The 18,233-nt window shown below is 39.8% G+C and overlaps 1 protein-coding gene across 2 annotated transcripts in view; it reads right to left on the bottom strand.

Moving 5' to 3' along the window:
* HEATR1 (HEAT repeat containing 1) overlaps positions 1-17,992 on the bottom strand; it is a 147,183-nt gene extending 129,191 nt beyond the window's left edge. For both annotated transcript variants that reach the window (XM_072409179.1, XM_072409180.1), the window contains exons 1-6: positions 17,885-17,992; positions 11,070-11,232; positions 7,751-7,967; positions 5,021-5,162; positions 3,972-4,073; positions 1,381-1,521 (exon numbers count right to left, since the gene is read on the bottom strand). In XM_072409179.1, coding sequence (XP_072265280.1) covers positions 1,381-1,521; positions 3,972-4,073; positions 5,021-5,162; positions 7,751-7,967; positions 11,070-11,211 — 744 coding nt within the window. In that variant the 5' untranslated portion in view covers positions 11,212-11,232; positions 17,885-17,992. The remainder of the gene's footprint in view (positions 1-1,380; positions 1,522-3,971; positions 4,074-5,020; positions 5,163-7,750; positions 7,968-11,069; positions 11,233-17,884) is intronic.
* Positions 17,993-18,233: the final 241 nt, after the last annotated feature.

The following is an 18,233-nucleotide window of genomic DNA, read 5'->3' as shown; positions in this document are numbered from 1 at the left end:
TCAGAACATTTCCAGGTCCTGTCACTTTCACCTACGCAACATCTTCAAAATCCAGCCCTACCTGTCCCCAGAGACCACCAAACCCCTTGTACAGGCTCCTATCTCTCGTCTAGACTACTGTAACATCCTTCTCTCTGGTATTCCACTAGCCTGACTCCCCTCTACAATCTATTATGAATGCTGCAGCCAGACTCCATCCATCCTTCCCACTGCTCCTCTTTTGCTGCATCTCTTTGCAGTTCTCTTCACTGGCTTCCATTTCACCTTAGATTACAATTCAAACTCCTGTGTTTGCCTTCAAATCCTTCCACAGTTCTTGTCCCACTTACCTTTCTGACCTGGTAAAAAAAAAAAAAATACTCCCCCGGCCACTTTCCGCTCCTCTGATGACCTACAGCTGACTTCCTCACTCATAACCTCATAACACGCACGTCTCCAAGACTTTTCTAGCGCTGCCCCAACTTTCTAGTATGGTCTTCATCCTATTCAGCTTGCTCCTACTTTCTGCTCATTTAAATGAGCACTCAAAAGCCATTTTTTCAAACTTTGTCTACCCATCATCTTCTGTCTTTTAAAACCGTCACTACTTCCCACCACTACATATCTCCCCTCCTATTGTGTGCTAATTTCCCTACCTCCTAGATTGTAAGCTCTTAGGGGCAGGGTCCCCTCCTCCTGTGTGACTGTCCATCTGTCTGTGATTCGCAACCCCTATATAATGTACAGCACTGCGTAATATGTTAGCGCTATATAAATCCTGTTTATAAATAATCATTATACACTTTCTGGCAGCAGAAAAACATTTAATCAATCGGATTGTACAATAAATACAATTCATAGAACAAGGGCTCAATTGAAGTTGATGCTTGTGTTAATCACAACTCTACTTGTGCTTGATCACAGAACTTGCTGACATGCTTAAACAAAAAAATTGGCTGCATTAGGCTAAACAGGTCAACATTATTATAAAAAATAATTTGTATTTATAAAGCTCCAACATATTACACAGCACTGTACATTATCTCGGGGTTGCACATGATAGACAGATGCAAACAGTCTGTTTCAACCTGCAAAAATTTGTTTCACTTTAAATCTTGTTTGAGCTGACAGCCCTGACTGAGGTTTCTATTTCTGAACTACAGATCACCACCCTCATGTTATCTAGATCAGGAGAGGGGTTTGTAGTGCAGCACGAAAGTACTAAGAAGGGCAGACAACAATTCTTTGGATTTTTGTTAGATAAAACATGAGGTTGGGGGAACTCCTAAAACCTAGAGCTGTACTAGCAGCACTATTCAATATAACTTTTGTCCACAGAATAGATCCTAATAATTTTTATCTGTCCTACACTTGAAGTTGGTTCAGTATTTATGTCAATACCTTTTGTATATAAGGAAGAAGTTTTGCAACCAACATGTCAGAAATATTAGCAGCAGCATCCAAAGCAGCCACTATACTTGAGACATAAAAAGACATCACGATTCTTAGTTTGGCTGTGGCCCCTGCATGGCTTGAAAATTCCTGGAAAAAAAAAAGGTACAAAAGTAAATAATTAATGGGCCAGGCAAATGAAGACATTAAATACATAAAAACTGACATAAATAAAATAAAATAGTGGGATGAGAAAGTGAAGCCTCAAACTAGCTAGGTCATTTACCAATTAGACAAAACATTAAAAGGTTTATATGCTTAAACTTTCATAATTAACATCTACATTGGACTCTACATAGGAACATGATCTTCATCAAGTGGCAAATAGAGTTATAACACCCCTTAGTTCAGACCAGTGCAAACTCTGTATGGATCCCTACTAGAGTTCTCTGCCAGCCTTGCGTTATATCTCTAAAGTTTCATGTCTGCTACCCTCATTCCGCAGCTCTACCAACAGCATACACAAGTATGTAATGAGATCTACACCAGTACCTACTGGTAAGAGTAATAAATCTAATTCTTTTCACACCCCAGAGTGTCTGCATTTTTCAGACTCCCCACCACCTTCACCAACCTTACTGGACAACGCTATACTCCAAGAAGCCCCAGCATCTTCACTCCAACATCTTACGCTCACACAATGATTCTTGCTTAACTGCTGAAGGTGTTTCAAAACTATTGATTCCTTACTTGGGAAGTTTTGAAAAAGTTCTCCACTTTACAAACATCTATTGACACAGCATTGCAGAAAATCACTTCCAACAGGAACAGAATTACTAAAATATTTAGAAGACCAGATCTCTGAGCATCAAATTACCATTGGATCGCAAAAGCAGCTCATTGCCTCTCACAGATGGCTGGACCGTGAAAACTAAAACAGACTTTCGAATTTGCAATTTATTTCAAATTCACAATTCAGAAATCTCTGAATCTTACAAGCAGCAAGGCTTGCATCTTACTGCATTGGCCCTGAATAACAACCCACTACTGGTAGGCCCAGAGAGGTTATTGCCATATTCTTCCACTGAAAATTCTTCTGAAAAAGTCAGTAAATTATTGCTTGAGTTACCCACTTTGCTCACCTGTATCCTGCAAATAGCAAGTCATTATCCATGCAACCTTTAGGATCTTTGAGGACCTACTTAAGAACTACTTAACTTAAGAAGCACTGAACACACCATCAGTCACTCAAATATCCCGATTGTCTGCTCAATTACGGATTCTTGATACCCATCTTCATGCCCAAACAGTTTGTAAGCAACACTGCACCAGATTCAAGTTTTTTAGATGGGACAATAAAACAGGCTCACTCTTGCCTCATCCACCATCTCCCCATGGACACAACTGGGCCATTCATTTTAAATGATTCTAGGACAAAGAGTAGCCCATAGGAATACAGACATTCTATTTTTATTTAAAACCTATTTTTCTAATTTGTAATAAGTGGGTAACCCAAACCCCACTGCTCCTGCATCCTTTTTGGAAGAAGGAAACTTACACAAGCTTTCCCATCATCAGTAATCTCTTAACGCTCCCATCTCCTTACCTGAGGTAGCAAGAGTCCATCACACTTAGTAAACATTTTTACTAATATTTAAGATCACTGGCAACTGCCACCACGAGGCCAATACGTTTTTCCTTTAAAACCCACATGAGAATCCTAAGTTCCTATTGCCCTATTGATTGGAAACCCTTTGCTAAAATTATGGACAACTGTATTCAACCACTTCTCTCTTCCCTCCTAAATGACCACCAACTAGGATTTTTGGCTAGGCATTCAAACAACCAGGGAAAGCTTTATCTTTTACCCTCGACCTGACTACAAGACAACATCATCAGAACTGCTTTTAACATACAACCTGGTGTAAAATATTTATACACACACAAACATATACACACACACCCAACCCGGGTTAAAGACATCTGACGCACGGACAACTCCTAGGGGCTTCCCTGCTTGCTCCTCTGCAAAAGCTATGACCTAACAAACTTTCACATACGTTAAACTACACATTTACATTCATTTACTTTTAAAAAGTGTCTCTCTGGCTACATTGAATTTTGCAGTACATTTAAGGATAACCAAGGTATCATGCGATATCTACCTAATAACTCACATGCACAGTGCAATAATTTCCAAACTTTTAAAGGCGAGTTTAATTGCTATCTTTTTATTTCCGATTGCTGAACCAGCCCCAATGCACTTTACAGATTTGTGAAATGCAAAGTTTGTCACATGTTCCCTTTGTTGATAGGTAGTCTTGCTGCTGTGAAGTACAGAGGTAAAAAAGAGTTGTCCACACTTAGTTCACTGAGTAAACTTGTAATCAGCAGCAAGAAAAAAAATGCCAAAAGCTGTTCCTGCATAAATTTACACTAATTTAGTTTCATTACCCTATGTCCACTCAAAGGATCACTAGATAAATCTCCCAAATGAACAGTAAGACTGCACAAAACCTAATACTTTCACAAGAGGTAATGCTGAGTGTGAGTTTATATACACTTCAAAAAGTATTAATCACATAAAAATGAATACAAACCTTTACAGATTTAGTGACTAAGCTGCAGATGAACTCCATAAAACCCATGTCTGTGTAACAATGTGTGACTAAAGTGCTTTTGGCAAGCGGAACACCTGATTTCTGCAGAGTAAAGAGAAAATGAATACATTATTAGGAAGTAATAGAACCCAGTCAGAACCTGTCAGATCATAGAAGTGGCATCCTAATTACATTGCTACATTCCATAATAGATCCCAAGAAAGATATACCAAGTTACCATTTCAGTTAGTGTTTGGTTTAGACGAATAAATGATCCTTTAGTAATATTATTATTACTGCACAGTATTTATAAAGCATCATATTACGCAGCGCTGTATAAAGTCCATAGTGATGTCACTAGCTGTCCCTCAAAGAAGCTCACAATCTAATGTCCCTACCATAGTCATTTGTCTTTAATACAGTCAAATTTCAATTTTGGGGGGGGGGGGGAAGCCAAATAATCTAACTGCATGTTTTTGGGATGTGGGAGGAAACCGGAGTACCTGGCAAAAACTCATACAAACACGGGGAGAACCTGCAAACTCCATGCAGATAGTGTCTTGGCCGAGATTAGAACCTGGGACCTAGAGGTGCAAAGGCCAGAGCACTAACCTCTGAGCCACCATGCCGCCACACTTTTGTATGTTTAGCAGTTTTCATTTGCATTCTTACAACTTCAGATTTTACTACCAAAAGTCCAGGAACTGGACATTACCCTGTGTTGACACCTGAAGTTATCAATCACATTCATGACTGGTGAACACCAGACAAAATTTACTGGCTCCGGAGCGCAAAGCACGGGGAGCCGGTTGTCACTTAAAGGGGAAGATAATTCCCCCATAGTGACGTCATGATGCCAGAACCCGCACGCTCTCATCGCAGGTCTAGACAGACAACCTGCCCACTTTCCTGAGCCTGCAATTGGTATGGGGCACATGGTCTACGGCTCTGGATAGCCAAAATGACAGGTTCACTCTAAGGATATTTATTTGACTATATAAAAATACATTTTTAAGCTACAAAAAAAGTATTCAAATGTTAATAGTTACCTGGACGGAGTGCAGCCAGTGCCACTTATGAGTGGGGTTTGAGATCTTTAAAAGCTGAATTACCCGTACAAACATTTTGGTCTCATGATAAGGCAGCACACAGCCTACGAGATTGTCTTGATTGTAAAGGTGTATATGAAACCTAAAAGAGAAGAAACATACAATGTTAGCTATTAAGGCTGCTATTGATGACCTTAATTTCTAATAAAAAGGAAACAAACAGTTTGATAGGAAAATGGTACTATGAACATGATCCTAAAACAAAAAAAATGTGGAAAAATTGCTCCTATTGGACTTAGAACAGGATTTTAGGGTGAGTACCGAAATCCTTCCGCTCTCACACATTGATGGATACAGGTAGAAAATCCTCTGCGACATCCAAAAGAGGTAAGGTGTGGGCAACCTGGTAGAACATGTGAACAGAAGATTAGGTGCCAGCTATGCAAACTGTGAAACAGTGACCTCATTCCAAAAAGACCAAATGGCACACCTGGCCATAGTTGAACAAGTGCTAACTGGAAAGGAGGAGGAACCCAAAAGTTAAACTAAATGCCCAAAATTATGGTCTGTCTGATCTATGTGAAGATGGTGGGGAGAGAATCAGGGGTAAAATACTAAGGCCCATCTGGAATAATAAAGAGGAAAATTAGTGTTCCTAAAAAAAGCAAGCTTGAAGGATGAATAATTAGCCCAACCCAGTTAAACAATTAGGGGGGGAGGGGGGAATCAGAGTTAGGCTTATTTGTAATGGTTTCCAACCGTCTTACAGGACAGCACATAGATAAGAGATAGCACTTCTCAGTCATTCAGCTGAACAACTAGTCAGCAATAAATCAGAAGCAAAATACACAATCAGTGGAAGAATAGGAAAGCAATTCTTCTGTAAGACTATTGTAATTTGAGTTACTGTTAAATACAAGTAATTTTCCCAAATCATCCTATAGGACAGTTCATGAGATGAGTGAAAAGTGAAAACATACCAGATTGGGGGGGGGGAGAGACACACCTAAAAGAACTAGCTCCTCAAAAGGTATGACTAAAAATATTACAGATGGTCGCAGGTACATACATTTATTAGCTAACAAATTCACTGTGATCTAATGGTAGAGCCTCATGAAGTCTCACATGCACAATGAAAATGTAAGCCTCACTAGAACATAAAGTTAACTATAATATTGTAAAAAATATATATACTTCCTGTATTCAAAGAGGCTGCTACAGAAACAAACGCACACCAGCCACTATAACCTACATAACTGTAAACAAGTCTCACATAATCCTAATGCTTTGTCAAATATGCACATGCAGCCAATTTTGCAGGAACAGTCTGTTAACATTAAGTAAGTGATGCAAACGAGAGACATAATCCCCGTGCCCCCACCCCATCCTTCTCTTCACCCCGCTGGCGCACCGGCCAGACCCGTGGACGACCAAAATTTTCTTGCAGACCACTGGTTGACGTCCATTAGGCTAAACATAATTTTGCTTGCTAGTAGCAGTTAGAAATAATATGAACATGTTCATAACATGAAATCGTTAGGAAGCCTGTACCAAAATGTTAATATAAAATAGGCATAACAAAATGCAGAGAAAATACAGTTAACAGCCTGCAACAAAAATAATTGCCTGTAATCTGCATAGTGCATGCTACAGAGAAAACACAAACAGCTATGTACATAACCCATGGAGTAACAAATATGCCACCCACCATCAAGGAAAGTCATGTAAAAAGGTTTATCTTAAAGTACAGATTCATGTGCAGACACAAACATCAGATACATATGCTTAACCCTCTGGCAAAGTTTTTTTTATAGCACAGATTAAAGTTGGCCTTGAGGGTCTAAAGCTAAGTACACACTTCCAATTTTTATCGTTGGTAAACGAACGACGAACGATCCTGCACGATATCTGCGATCGTTTGAACGATACAGGAAGTGACGTGCACCACAGGAAGTGAGCGAACGTTCGTTCACCGTGCATGCTCAGACCATGGACGATCACTGAACGACCGTACACACGATAGATGGTCAACGATCGTCGTCCAATCTGATCCGCCGGTCCGGTCGTTCATTTCCAACGACTATCCTCGTTCGTCGGCGTTGTTGGTTACTTTTTTTTACGAACGATTTTTGGCCAATCGGTCGTTCGTTCGTCGTTCATTTCCAACAATAAAAATTGGAAGTGTGTACGCAGCTTTAGTGAAGCAGATCCTCCAAACCACTGCAAAGGAGGTAAACACAGATCTAACCTTAGTACCACCATATGTTTTTAAGCTAAGGAGAGATAAAGAGAGCTATACTGGGCACAGACCTGCAACATTGAGCAATACCCTGGACAACTTAAGCCAAAAGACTGTCACTGAGAGAACCCAAGGGGCAAAGTAAAATATTAGGACTACACAGGTAGTGGAAGGATAAACCAATTGCAAATATTCAAGAAAGACATGCCTAGCAAAGTGCAAATAAAAAAACAATGATTTATCAGAGTTGGGAGATGTTTAAATGTCTTAACGTTTTTGTTTTAGTGTGTGCCTTTTAGCCCCAAACAACCTCAAAAGGAAAAACCTCACCAATAAGGTCACATACAGAAATAAAAATCTGACAAATATTTATCTTGTTTTCCTCAAAAGTAGGAAACATACAGAAGTTAAACTGTAAACATAGGTGAGAACAAAGTTGGCAAACATTCCTGTTTTATAAACTAGACAGAGAGCAATCTAACAATACTAACCTGTGGATAAGCCACTCTAAGCACTTCTGGGCTGGTTTGAGCATAAAGTATGGAGACAGATGTGTGAGAAACAAAGTAATGTTTTCATCCAACTGCTGGTTGATGGCTTTGGTTTGGACACTACGCTCTAGATTTTTCGAAGAGCTGCTAAACAGAGTTTCTTCAAAAGCTTTAAAGGAGGAATCAATCCCCATTAGTTCATCAAGGCCCGTACATCCTATAACAACAAAATAAAAAGTTATATTGTTAAATGTATATGTGTAGCAACAGTAAAGGTAATATTTCAAATACCAGACCTGTCTTTTATACAGTAGTCCACCAACCCCAGCACATACTGGCCACTTGCATCACCTAAAGACTTCAACTGCTAAATCCCCTTAAATCTGCCTATACCTCACCTACTTGTTGCATTTTCTGTAATGAAAAAAAATTACAAAACAGGTAACTTCTGACAATAAGAACAAGACCTTCTTAAAAAAAAAAAAAAAATCCAACCTAACTTTGCTTTCACAAGGACCTCTTTGATTCAATCCCGCGCCGTCCCAGAATTCTCCTTCGTCCAGTCTTCTTCCTTTTGCCTACATCACGCACCTGAGCAGTGCTAAATTGGGTGATGTATCCTGCTTTAAATGTAAAAAAAATGTTTTCAAATGCCTGAAAAGCCCCTTCTGTGCATTCCCAAGATGAAGAAGCAGCCTGAAGCATACTGTCAAAGGTAAAGACAGAAGGACAGGGAGTTAGCCATTGCCATTGACAAGCAGCTTTTACACTCACATAGCTATCACACTACGCTGCCGATGACATTACACACTGCGGTGCTTCTTCACAGACAGTGTTTTTTATTAGAATATGGACAGTGATAAGAGGGGGTCACTGTCTGTTCTGTCCCCATCTGATATCACCTGCATGATGCTATTAAAGCATCTCCACATTTTTAACATTATATTAAAGAGTGACTTTCTCTGTTATGTAATGAAAAAAAATGTGCTCTTTTTTTTTTTTGTTTTTACACTTTTGTGGAGAGGACCTCTCCCCTTCAGTCTTCATTTCCATTTCCATAGGACAGTTGGGGCAAAATACATAGAATAGAAAAAATGGATATACTAATGGGGCAGGCATTACAAAGTTGTAACAAATCATTGGGAGAAGGTAGAACCCTGATCCATGGCATAAACAACTGGAAGCACTAAATTTGCCGTGTTTTGCCACACCCTCTTTTTTACCACCCGGCTACAGCTTCCCACCACCCGGCTGAAAAAAATTTCTGGGGAGAACACAGATGCACCAAATAAAAGATGACAACATGATCAAGAACCACTGCAACAGATACTTTTTGGATCATCTTCAGGGCCCTACATCTGCCCGTTCCTGAGAAATTAGGGTTCACAGAAGGTAAGTGGCCAACTATGTGTGACAGGGTATCACTGTATGATAGGTATAGTTTTTCTGTGATGTGATGGCGCTATAGCAAAAAAAATTTTAGTGGAAGTTCGCCACAAGAGTCCCCCAATTAATATACATTTTAATATACCTACAGCTTAAGAAATAGGGGTCACAAGTTTGTCTAGGAGCTCGAAATTGAATGCAAAATGGGTCATTAACATAGCAAGGAGCATTAAGGTGGGGCCCCTAATGTATTCTTCTCAAAAAAAACAAGCTACCTAGTCTACTTCTCCTATTTGAATCCCAATTTATCTGGATTAATGAGCAGGGGCATTAATGAGCAGGGGACACTGTCAATCCCGCTCCTATCTGTTACCCACATGCTGAGCAGTGATGAGAGGGGGACACCAGCAGTTCCACCCTTATCTGCTATCATGTGTTTACATGCATGATGCTCCTCAAGTGGACCTAATCACCACATTTTAACAATAAATAAAAGGGTGGCCATCTCTTTTAAACATAGTGCGAAAAAAGTTTTGATTGTTTTATTGAAAACATTTTTGAGAGGACCCCATCCCTTCAATCTTTACCGTCATGGTGGTAACTGAAGGGTGAACCCACAGCCGCCTGGGATACTTATATCACAAGATGCTATGAGCTTTCTGCGCATGCTAATGATCCAGCATGCATTATCAGGGCTGTCCTATAATGAGGAAAAAAAAAGCACAGTGATATAGGCGCTAGGTATGCCAAGCCAGCATGGGATTTCAAGGACAGATCAAGAACTTACCACAGGTTTAAAAAAAAAAAAAAAAAAAATCTTCCTGAAAGTTCTGCTTTAACTAGACAGTCCTAAGGGGCACATCTGAAGTTAGGCTGAATTCACATCAGCAGTAAGGTTGCATGGTTGCTGGTGCTTAAAAAAAATGCAGCTGTTGCCCGTCATCAATCTTAGGTGCTTAGCAGTTGGCAGTCACTCAAAAGGCTGTAAATGACCCAGTTTTAATGCTAATATGAACTAAGCTTAACTAGTTACACTACTACAAGTGATTACACACTTTAGAAAACATGGAACACTAAGAAGTTGTGTCACAAAACAAAGGAAGAAACAACTGGAAACACTAAACACGGAGAGAACACAGATTTATTGTCTCACAGTAAAAATGCTTTTTTAGTGTCCAAACTAATCCCCAAGAGTGAGAAGTGGTGTGCCTTACCTTCAATGACCTCCTAAAATAATAAAATTGCAACAATTAACATTATCACATTTTATAGACACAAACCTGCCTGTTAACAGTATACTACAGTTGAAGAAAAGGGAAAAAATATAAACTGAAAACTACAAACCTAAACTGAAAATGTAATACATATCCAGTCTGAAAAAGGAGTGTCAAACTGCTGCTTATAGAGTCACACTGCAATCCTATTTTTTTTTTTTGCTTTTGGTTTGAATTCATTTAAACTTAACTTAAAATTAAAATGGACCCTGTGCTGCCAAGAAAGGCTTGCCATTTTTTTATTCATGCAGGTGAAGTCTTTCTTTTTTCTTTGAGATACCAGAGGATGCTACAGAACTCCATTCCATTGGACACCAATGGCAAAGAAAGTATATTACCCAACTTTTTTTTGACTAAAGCATTTTCAGGTAAAAGGAAAAAAAATGCTACAACTAAACTAAAATCAGTTTATACTTATCTTACCAAACTGAAAGTTTTGTGTTCTACGAAACGCAGGTGTTTATTTTTGAATGCCTGCAGGGAAACTGACCACATACTGTGGAATTTTGTCAAAAGCAGAGGGAATCGGTTATTTGTACAATAAAGGAGACTATATACATAACTGGAATATATAGACTGCATCTGCTCAATAAATAGAATTCATATTTGACAAAAATACATTTAGCAAGATCTTTCTGCAGATAAATGTCTCCACTTACCAATAGCAAAAAAAGTGTCTCTGTCAATTACAGCAGCTTCTTTGGCATCAAACAGGAGAGATGCAACTTGTTTCCGGTAAATTAAGCTGGGATCATTCTGTGGCAATGCAAGACGCTTCAGTTGGTGGGCTAAAGAAGTCATCACTGGAGCTTGGTGTTTGCTCTAAAAACAGAAAATAAATTTGTATATACACAAAAACTGCACGTTATGTCAGAGCAAGAGCACTTGCCCATGTTCTGTCACAAGGGAGATGATAAAACCTTAAGTGACATATCTCAGGAGCTATTGCTCTAATTTTGTGTCTTTATGTGTCATCCCCCTCTTTTACACATTAAACTAATTTGAATTAATGAACATAATTAAATTTGAATTAAGTACATGTACAAGTACAATGTTTTAAAGATTATGAAGCCATTTAAACTTAACATATATATGCATTGTGTCCTAAAACAACACACCTTGACTAAAGGGTTTAGTACAGGACATAAACAGAAAGGTCCCGAAAAAAACAGAATTTTCCCCAAGTACGCAAAACAATTGCATGGAATTCATGAGATTCTTTAACATCCATACATTGGAAACAAAGCCTACAATCATGATAGCTCCTTAGTATTTGTAAACTGTAAGGGGTCTAATTGTAAAGTAGTAAGAGATCAATTACTGCCATTAATTCAGATAGACCTGGAAGATTCTCTGTCAAAGAATATTTCAGTAAATGTCAGATTCGCTACTTTATAAATAGACTCCTAACAATTAAGGTCACCTACCATTTTCTTTTGGTAGACCTAAGCTCTAACATCAGACCAATTATTACATATATATTCTCGCGCAGTAGAAATAAAACATTCATTATATGTATGGAAGTGGTCACATTGTGTGTGGCAAGGTGATCTTGCCACCCACTCTTGACCTTCTCTGTCCACAGTTCAACCTCACTGCGCCGGGCTCCCCACCTACGCTCTCTAACCAGTCAAGAAGTCTGTGTGTTATGTTTTGTGATTAGTTGGTTCCCATGTCATGGATGTTAAATATAGATCAGACTCCTACATGCAACCCTAATATCAGACCCCTGCACAGTAACAGTATTATCATCCCCTTAGTTCTTCCCAGAGGTTTTTAGCCGGTTGCTCCGCCCGGCTGATTTGACTACCCCGCCCAGCTATCCTCGGCAGCTCTCATCCTCGGATGCACAGATCTCAGTGAGGCTGCTCTGTGCCATCTGTGCTCTGTGTCATCCGTTCAGAGGATTGCTGCCGATGAAGGGTGAGCACACACAGTTTAGCCTTCATGTGAAGGAGACACAGGCAGAATTATGCCTGTGAAATGTATCCACTGCTGTGTATAAAGAGCTGTGTATAAAGTCTGCATGTCATTTTGCATCCTCACAGCTCTGTGTGTACAAACCTCCAAATCTCCTAATATGTATGTCACAATGACCTGTAATTTTCAGGATGTACAGGGGACCCTCAAAGATACTACTTACTACAATTTCAAGATATGGGGTCACAAATGTAAAAAGTTATGAAAATTGAGCTTTGGGGTTGCTGTTTCAGAGGAAAGTGCAACTAGGAGTCCTAAATTGAAAGTGCAAATTGGGGACCCCGGAGCCACTAACATAGCAAGGAGCATTGGGGTGGGGGCCCTATATATATACCTACCTGTCATAAATTTATACCTATGAAACTACTGTCTGCTTCTCTTCTTTGTACACCAATTTCTCTGAGAGTGGGGGTACAAAACTGAAAATATAGGTGCAAGTGTCGGGCACATTCTCCCCTTACAATCTCATTACTACAGCATCATTAGAACATAAAACACTCTGCCCATCAAAATGGGCTTGGCTGCCCTGTTACACATTCCTCTCCACTTATCTAACATTCTGAACTTCAATTGGGGAATGGGGAGGTGTAAGAAACCAAAAATATAGGTACAGGTGGGGAACATCTGTGACTAACATCCCCTAAAACTTCATGACTATGGCATCATTAGAAAATGAACTCTGCCCACTAAATGTTATTGAGGTTGAGGTACTGGAAGGTTACAGTCATGTGTAACAAGGAAGTACATTTTGATGGACAGTTTTGTTTTTTAATGTTGTAATGATGCCATGGTGATGAAAGGTGATGGCCACATGTGTCTCCCACTCCCACCTATATTTTTGTATCCCTGCACCACTTAATTCTGGAGAAATTGGTGTTTGAGGTAAGATGCAGACAGATGTGTACCAGAGCAGGCAGCACATTTTGTTAGGTAGAGATTTATGTTCTCATAATGCCATAGTAATTACATTTTAAAGGTTTAGCCACAAGTGTCCCCCACTTGCACCTGCAGTTTCAGTTTCCTATGCCTCCACGTATACCTTAAAAATTTAAGTTAATACAACGAACGGTTTAGGAGATATGAAGGTTTGAACACAGGGAGTTGTTAGGCTGCAGAATATGACAAGCAGCTTTTACACTCACATAGCGATCACACTGCGCTGCTGATGACATTACACACTGCGGATAAACGTCACAAACTGTTTTTATATAGAATATGGGCAGTGATGAGAGGGGGTCACTGTTTGTCTTGTCCCCCTCTAATATCACATGCATGATGCTATTAAAGCATCTCCACATTTTTAACATTATATTAAAGAGTGACTTTCTCTGTTATGTAATGGAAAAATGTGCGTTTTAGTTTTTTTTTTGTTTTTACACTTTTGTGGAGAGGACCTCTCTCCCCTTCAGTCTTCACTTCCATTTCGGTAAAGACCAAAGGGGAAATCCGCAGCCTCATGGCTCTGCACTGCTCCTTCTGTGCATGCATCTTCAGAGGATTTCCTATATGTGAAAAAAAAGTGTTCAATCTAATGCATGCGCAGTGCAAGGCAGCATTGGACGTACAAGTGAGCATTAGAGAAAATGTGGAAGCTGAGCCAGCATGATCCTGCTGGGCTAATTTTGTAAAAGAATCAAGTGAAAAAAAATGTTTTCACAAAAGTTCACTTTAACTAAACATAGACACAGGAGCACATCTGAAGTTAGGCTGAAATCACACCGGCAGTAAGGTTACATTTGTCCATTCCTCATGCCAGGAACCACTGCTGCTTAAAAAACTACTAGGTGCCTAGCAGTTGCCAGAAGTCACTCAGAAGGGATAAATGTTTTTTGCTGCTAATATGAGCTAAGCCTAACTTGTTACACCACATTCATTATACTTTTACACTACCACAAAGGATTACACTCTTAAAACTTAGAACACTAGTAAGTTGGGTCACAATACACGGCATAGGACAGTTGTGGCAAGGTAGAACACTGAAACAATAAGAGGTTACTGGATACCCATGGCATAAACAACTGGGAGCACTAAATTTGCCGTGTTTTGCCACACCCCCTTTTTTACCACCCAGCTACATCTTCCTACCACCCGGCTGAAAAAAATTTCTGGGGAGAACACTGATCCCCATCTCCTCACCCAATATCACCACCATAAATTAACTCAAAGCTCAGTGCCATTACCATCATCCATGTAGGCGATGTCACCTATATCCACATTTTCTAGAGACAACAGAAACAATCTGGATTTCCCCTCACTTCCACTTAATTACACTAGTATAACCAGAGGACTGAATCTCCCTAACTAAAGACAGAGCAATAAAACTTCACAGATGGTCTATCCTTTTCCTAAACCATCCAAAACTAAAAAACTTTGCCTGGAGATACACTTAAAGTATGGTCATATAAGGTTGAATTTAATTTAAAGCAGACCTAAAATTTAATCAGACTGATTATTGCATATCTATTCCCACTCACTTGCACTAGAATGTCAGTGCCCACTGGTGGCAATGGCTGTGTCAGCTTGCATCCACAAAAAAAAGAACAAACATTCATTATATGTATGGAAGCAACCATCTTGTGTGTGACAAGTTAACCTGGTCATGCACTCCAAAGCTTCTCCTCCAACAGCCAATTAAGGAGTAAGTTGGTTTGTCTTCTATGATTGGAGTTGGTCATTTGGAGTTGGAGATGTTATCTACAGGACCCCACATCCAACTGTCATATCATCACAGCCCAATACCATTAGTATCCTCCTCACTATCCTAATCCCCCAGTATCAACATCCTCTTCCATGGAGCCATGGTGTCACCTGCAAAACATACCCCAATGTATAAAAAACATACTTACCTTAAGTAGTTAAAAGTGCTGACCTGTGAAGCCTCCCTTCCTAAGGATCTCTGGAGCCGTTTTAACAACCCTCTTCAGGCATCTGTTATAGGCAGACAAGTGGTGATGCTGGGCAGTGAAGATCAGAGATGACTGGCCGAAAGAGGAGAAAAGAATAGCACTAGACCAATCCGGGCTCTAATTGGCCAGCTAGTTTAATGCTTTCTCCACGCTTCGACTAATGGTGTCTTCCCTAATGGTTTAACGTAATAGACTTTTTTCTACCTATGCAACATCAATCTCCTCTTATTGTATCTGTTCAATAAGCGCAAACACCTGTTCAGACTATCAGAATTTCTAACAAGCTTTAATTGATGTTTGTGTTTAGATACACTTTAAAACTACCATGTCACCACAGGGTGAAAAGTAAAATCAGTAGCTATATTCTTACTGTTCTTGACTCACAGATGTTAAAACACCCTTTGCAATGTTTATCCCATGCATTTACTTGATCAAATGTCTACATTAATTTTTTGTTCCTAAATTGAGGCAAACCTGTACTTTGTGTTTGCGAATGAAAATCATAATGTTATGTACAATTACAGAGAAGACTCCAATATAAGATATTGTTATTAGTCTTTCCCTGTATCCACTTGGGAGCAATAGTAAAACTATTGGGAGGTGCAGAAAAGCGGGTACAGGTAGGTACGAGATAGGGACTGTAGGTTTGTTCTTAAGTTGAATTTAAATGCAATTAGGACAGAAGCTTGTCTCAACATATTTGATTTTACCTTTCTGTGCACGCACAGCATAGTGTCAGTTACTGTATAAAATCCTCACAGTAAGTTATTCACAAACAAAGTAAAAAAAAAAAAAATAACTTTATGGAGCCTTAGACATGCACTAACTTCTGGAGCAAGCTGTGCTTTGATATGCAAAAAGTGACAACTCCAAATATGACTGGGTCATTAAAGAGTTACAAGAGATTGCAGAACAGCTCAGCCCTTAGGATCACACACAACTTCAGCTGTGTTTATCAAATGACTTTTTCTGCATGTCCCCATCCCCCCATCAAGCTCACTTCTTGCACGAGTGAGCAGGGAAGCCCTGTTGGTGTCTAGGAGTCGTCCTTAAATCGGATGTCCTTAAACTCAGGGACTACCTGTACAGCTTTAGATGTCCACCATCTGTTTTCATTGACGGGAAATTGAGAATTAATGCTGGGTACACATGTGCAATGATTGTTGTTGGAAAGGATCTTTCACAATCCATTCTAGCAACAAAAGACTGCACAATGCACGAATGAGCGCTGTAAATACAAGGAGAGGGGAAGGGTAGAACCGAGCGGCACCCTGCTGCGCTCTCTCCTCTTCCCTTTCAGTACGATTGTTCGTCGTCCGTGGAACTGCCAGGACAGGCGAAGAGCGCTGTACACACGCCAGATTCTAGTCTGATATCAGCTTCGAGGTGATTATCAGACAAGAATCATCTGATGTGTGTACGTAGTCTAAGGCCCAAAAAGTGTAATGCTGTTTCGGTGTGGTGGTTTTTCCAGCATAGCAAAAATAACCATGCTGCCAAAAGATGCTTCTTGCTTTCAGGAACTGCACTGAGATCCAATGCAACTGCATGCACAAAAGGTTTCCAAACTCCCTCATTTAGCTGAATGGGAGCAGTTGGGACTGAAGTTCAGACTGTAGCAGAACTCTTCAGTCAAAAGAAAAAATAGCTCCATCAAGAAGAGGGTCAACAGAAGCCTCTGCCCACATGCATTGGCACATCTAAGATCTCTGGGAACAAAATGACCAGCTGCTCCCCCTAACATATAAGAGAAAACAAAAGCAAATAGAAAAACTCCATGGGACGAATACAGCACAGGACGGCATCTTAAACACTACCGACACTAGTTTAAAAGAGGAACTATACTCAAAAGTAAAAAACAAACCAAAAACACAATTACCTTCAATCCCGCAGGGCAGTCTGATCACTCCAGGGGTGTCCCAAATCTGGTCCCGCGTTGTCTCGGCATCCGTGGCGGCTCCGGGCGCCACCATCTTTGTCTCCTCTTCCGGGTCCTTCATCCTATGTCACCAGACCCAGGCACGAGATAGGGTGACATAGGTAGGATGAAAAAAAAAAAAGTGATATCGGCCAATTTACTCATTGGGCAAAAAGGCTCCTTCTGCACATGACTGAGATGCTCGAGCATGCGCAGAATGAGCGCCCAAGAGCCTACTGGGATGCCTGACGTAGGTATGCTGGCAGGCTTTGGGCTCCTATACATTCTGCACCCTTTTTTTTATAATTAAAAAGTGTTACACCTAAAAAAAAAAAAAAAAAAAAAAAAAACATACAATTTTCACCTTACATAAAATGGTTCTCTACCCTTTAACGTAGTGAAAGTGAAAATTCTGAGTATACGTAAAAAACAAAAAAAAAACAAAAGGCAGAATCTAAAGAGCAAGATAAAAGGCTAATTAGCATTTACTTTTATGAATCAAATACCCAACACAAAAGGTGAACTGAATATCGAACACTAGATAAGACAATTTATAACGTATATTATAGTCTTTTTTTTATTTGTTCGCAGACTTTAAACACTACTATGAAACAGCTACATCTACACGATAGTTTTTAAATTCGCATTTCTTAAAACCCATACGACTTACCGAAGGTAAAGTTCACGAGACGAGTTGTACAAGAAACCAAATGAATTGAAAACTACGCATACACAGCGTGGACTCCTGAACACGTCCTAACCCGGAACTATGTAACTGTGTAATTGAAAACTACGTATACACCGCGTAGACGCCTGAACAAGTCCTAACCCGGAACTAGTTTTTTTTTCCCGCTTTGCTCCAACCATTGCTACAGTAGTCAGCCATTTTTTTTGTGGTCAAGTAGTGTTACGGCGTGTACGTTGCAAGCAAGTTTTGTATCCTATTTTTGTCTCACGTTGTAAATTCATCATTCGAGTGATCCATTTTGCCATAAGGAAATGTGAAGTTTGATTTGTGA

This window comes from Pyxicephalus adspersus, chromosome 4 (assembly GCF_032062135.1).
Source record: "Pyxicephalus adspersus chromosome 4, UCB_Pads_2.0, whole genome shotgun sequence".
NCBI classification, from domain to species: Eukaryota; Metazoa; Chordata; class Amphibia; order Anura; family Pyxicephalidae; genus Pyxicephalus; species Pyxicephalus adspersus.
This window is presented reverse-complemented; position numbering and strand designations above follow the sequence as displayed.